This window comes from Leucoraja erinacea, unplaced genomic scaffold, assembly GCF_028641065.1.
Source record: "Leucoraja erinacea ecotype New England unplaced genomic scaffold, Leri_hhj_1 Leri_919S, whole genome shotgun sequence".
NCBI classification, from domain to species: domain Eukaryota; kingdom Metazoa; phylum Chordata; class Chondrichthyes; order Rajiformes; family Rajidae; genus Leucoraja; species Leucoraja erinaceus.
The window spans coordinates 1-4,238 of record NW_026576860.1 but is presented as its reverse complement, the minus strand read 5'-3'; the positions used below and the strand labels follow the sequence as shown (position 1 = coordinate 4,238).

The 4,238-nt window shown below is 48.4% G+C and overlaps 1 protein-coding gene across 1 annotated transcript; it reads right to left on the bottom strand.

Annotated features, from left to right (window-relative positions):
• Window positions 1-3,049: 3,049 nt before the first annotated feature.
• On the bottom strand, window positions 3,050-3,829 carry LOC129695035 (uncharacterized). Its single transcript, XM_055631796.1, has one exon. The coding sequence runs from the start codon at window positions 3,827-3,829 to the stop codon at window positions 3,050-3,052; it is 780 nt and encodes a 259-aa protein (XP_055487771.1).
• Between the last annotated feature and the right edge of the window lie 409 nt (window positions 3,830-4,238).

Below are 4,238 nucleotides of genomic sequence, written 5' to 3'. Positions count from 1 at the left end.
TGCATTTCCATCAATGAAGGCAGTTTGCACTTGAGTTACCTCTATCTCTAATTAAATTTGCTTTGGGGATCTTTGAAAATGACAGATGCTGCCTAATTGTAGAATGGTTGCAAAATGACAGGAAAAAGCAGGTGAGAAAAATATGGGCAACTGAAATTGGAGAGAAGCATGAATGGTAGCAATGTCCTCAAACTATTTAGAAACATAGAAACATAGAAAATAGGTGCAGGAGTATGCCATTCGGACCTACGGACCAGCACTCAATATGATCATGGCTGATCATCCAAAATCAGTACTTCGTTCCTGCTTTTCCCCCATATCCTTTGATTCTGTTAGCCCTAAGAGCTAAATCTAACTCCCTCTTGAAAACATCCAGTGAATTGACCTCCGCTGCCTTTTGTGGCAGAGAATTTCACTGATTCACAACTCTGGCTGAAAAAGTTGTTCCTCATCTCAGTGCTAAATGGCCTACCACTTATTCTTAAACTGTGACCCCTGGTTCTGGACTCCCCCAACATGGGGAACAATTTTCCTGCACCAATTCCTTAAGAATTTTATATGTTTCTAAAAGATACCCTCTCATCCTTCTAAATTTACCTGGAATAATTGATGATTCCATCATGCATTTCCCCTGTGGATCAATTGCTGTAAACCTCATTATGAGCGACGACTTAAAAAAAATGCTTGAATACGCTCCCTCCCCTGGCTCAAACTTCCACCGATAAAAGACTATTAAAATATTACATTTTCTACTACCTGCAACATTTACTCCTGCAGTGATTTGCACAACCTCAATATGAAGTACAACACAGTTTAACAGTTGGATACAGCATGACACAAAATATATATATATGACACAAAAATATATAGTCCACCTTGTGCCCCAAACTTAATTGATATTTTATATTACGAGAGCTAAATAAAAATTATGATGACAAACCAATTTTGTAATCAGAAAACCAACATCAACTTACACTAAAAAATTTGTCTGCGAAAAGTATTTTGATAATTGAACACTGTTCTTTGGGCAAAAGCCAAATTAATTCAGGATAAGAAAATCATTTTTAGGACTGTTTATACTAAGGTGCTCATCTGAATATTAATATGTAACTGAAAAAAATCATTTTGAGATGAATTCAAACACTTTAACCTGTTATGTTTTGGAATATTACCAATTAAATCTAATAAGTAAAGAACATGGGATTTAGGGAGACATGCATGCTGGTTCCTGATTCAGTCAACAAATAATTGTTCACAAGTTCATAAGTTATAGGAGCAGAATTGGGCCATTTGGCCCATCAAGTCTACTCTGCCATTCAATCATGGCAGATCTATTTTTCCCTCTCATCCCAATTCTCCTGCCTTCTCCCCATGACCCCAGACACACGTTCTAATCTGCCAATATCTGCCTTAATTGTAACAGTTTTTGACTGAATTAAATCCACTGACAATTTACTCAAAAAGTGTTAAGATGTTTTCAGTTCAGTTATTCAAGTATCAATTAAAAAGTTACCATGAACTGGTATTCCTCACAGCTGAGTTGTGGTGAAAATTAAAATAGCTTTGATTTGTTGCACCATCTGGCTTCAAGGCTACTTTTACACTTAGTACAAACTTTTGGAAGTTTCATCAATCTGTTGAGATTCTATAGACAATCTAGCGTTTTCTCCATTTAATTAAGAAATCACATCAATGTTTTAGCTAAGTATTATTTTTCTACACTGTAATTCCTGTTAATTTCAAGGGCAGCAAAGGGCAGCGACTCCAATCCAATACTAATTTAGATGCGGAATTTACTTCCCTAAATGTCAATGATAAATTAAATTTGCCATGTTTGTCACATATACTTTGTTGGGGCACTCTTAATCTAAAGCACTCTGTAATATCTTAAGTTATACACGCTGATGATCTTCTTATCTACACCAACAACATTGCTGAAATGAAAAATAAATCTAAAAATCTAAATCTAAATAAAAATAAATCTTCTGACTACAGTATAGGGTAGATACAGAGTACATTTCTTTAAACTTTATTTTAGTTTAGAGATACAGTGCAGAACCAGGCTCTTTGGTCCACCAAGTCCACACCAACCAGTGATCACCCCTTACACTAACACTATCCTACATAGTCGGGACGATTTACAATTTTACCAAAGCCAATTAACCTACAAACCTGTACGCCTTTGGAGTGTGGGAGGAAACTGAAGACCTTGGAAAAAACCCACATGGTCACGGGGAGAACACACAAACTCCATACAGTCAGCACCCGTAGTCAGGACCGAATCCAGGTCTCTGGCGCTACAATCGCTGTAAGGCAGCAACTCTTCAGCTGCTACCGGGCCACCCTATGTATTTTTTATTGTTTTTGTTCCCATGGAAGCTTATTACACATCAGTAGTCAATGGTTCCAATGGTGCTTTTAATCCATGGGGTTGGGAGAGATAGATCTGCCATGATTGAATGGCGGAGTAGATTTGATGGGCCGAATGGCCTAATTCTGCTCCGATCACTTATGAACAATAGGTTGTGTGCTACTGAAGAGAGTGATTCATAATTTAAATTATGTAGCTTGTGTACACTGCAAAAGTACTGCATTGATTCTTGATCATCAACTTGTCAAATGTCAAACGGAGGGGGACAAACGTAAGACCTCTGCTATGGACAGACCGTTCGGTGGGGGAGAGGGGGAGGTCGGGGGGATGGTGAACACCCGGCAGGGATGCGGGTTGGGGCCGGAGGAAGGCAAGTCGGTCGACTGGGGATGGGGCGATGTATGGTGGGGGGGGTGGGGGGTGTTGGGGGGGGTGGTGGGTGGCCAGGGGGGGGGGGGGTGGTTGAGGGTATGGGGGGGGTGGTCAGGGGGTGGGGGGTGTGAGAGGGCTGTAATGTGGGTTGTTGGAGGCGGGCGGTGGAGTGGCGCGGGGTCACGGGTCACCGGGGCCCGATGGTGGGACCATGGCACGGGTCAAGGGTCACCGGGGCCCGATGGTGGGTCCAGTGGCGCGGGTCAAGGGTCACCGGGCCCGATGGTCGGTGTCCAGTGGCGCGGGTCAAGGGTCACCGGGCCCGATGGTCGGTGTCCAGTGGCGCGGGTCAAGGGTCACCGGGCCCGATGGTGGTGTCCAGTGGCGCGGGTCAAGGGTCACCGGGCCCGATGGTCGGGTCCAGTGGCGGTTTAGTCGGGCGATGTCGTGCGGGTCCCGGTGGGTGGATGGTGATGGTGATGGCATGGTGTGGCGATGGTGATGTCGGGCGTGATGGTGATGGTGATGGTGATGGTGATGTCGGGCGGGTCCAGGGGGAGATGGTGATGATGTCGGGCGGGTCCAGGGGGCGATGGTGATGGTGATGTCGGGCGAGTCCAGGGGGCGATGGTGATGTCGGGCGGGTCCAGGGGGAGATGGTGATGGTGATGTCGGGCGGGTCCAGGGGGGCGATGGTGATGGTGATGTCGGGCGGGTCCAGGGGGTGATGGTGATGGTGATGTCGGGCGGGTCCAGGGGGTGATGGTGATGGTGATGTCGGGCGGGTCCAGGGGGCGGGTCCAGGGGGTGATGGTGATGTCGGGCGGGTCCAGGGGGTGATGGTGATGGTGATGGCGGGGCGGGTCCAGGGGGGTGATGGTGATGGTGATGGTCGGGCGATGGTGATGGTCCAGGGGGCGAAGGCGATGGTGTATGTCGGGGGGGTCCAGGGGTGATGGTGATGTCGGGGGGGGGTCCAGGGGTCCAGGGTGGGGCGAGGGACTCGGGCAGGAATGGTGAGGTGAGTTGGGGGGGTGCCAAGTGTTGGTGAGTTGAGGGCGGCGAGGCGAGGGGGTCCAGGGGCATCATCGGTGGGCAGGTGAGGGTCTGGTGGGCGGTCTAGGGGGGCGGTGAAGTCGTCCGATCCTCGACCCCCAGATGAACTGGAAGACGGCCCGGGTGATCCCCGTGGCGTAGGAGGGAGGGACAGGCCACACTTGTGCCAAGTACAGCAACCCCGAGAGCACCTCACACCTGATGACCAAATGTTTTCCCGTTATGGAGAGGGAGCGTTGCCTCCACAGCTCCAGCTTCCTCCCCACCTTGGCTATCCGCTCCAGCCAATTCTTGTTACTCGCCTCAGCCCCCCCGAACCAGATCCCCAGCACCTTCAAGAAGTCTGGCTTGATGGTGAAGGGGATGGAAGATCGGTCGGGCCAGTTGCCAAAGAGCATGGCTTCGCTCTTCCTGCGGTTCACCCTGGCTCCTGTGGCCG

Bases quoted from the DNA above. Each gene is read 5' to 3' on its own strand.
- LOC129695035 (XM_055631796.1), bottom strand. From the start codon at position 3,829: ATGCCCCTGGACCCCCTCGCCTCGCCGCCCTCAACTCACCAACACTTG.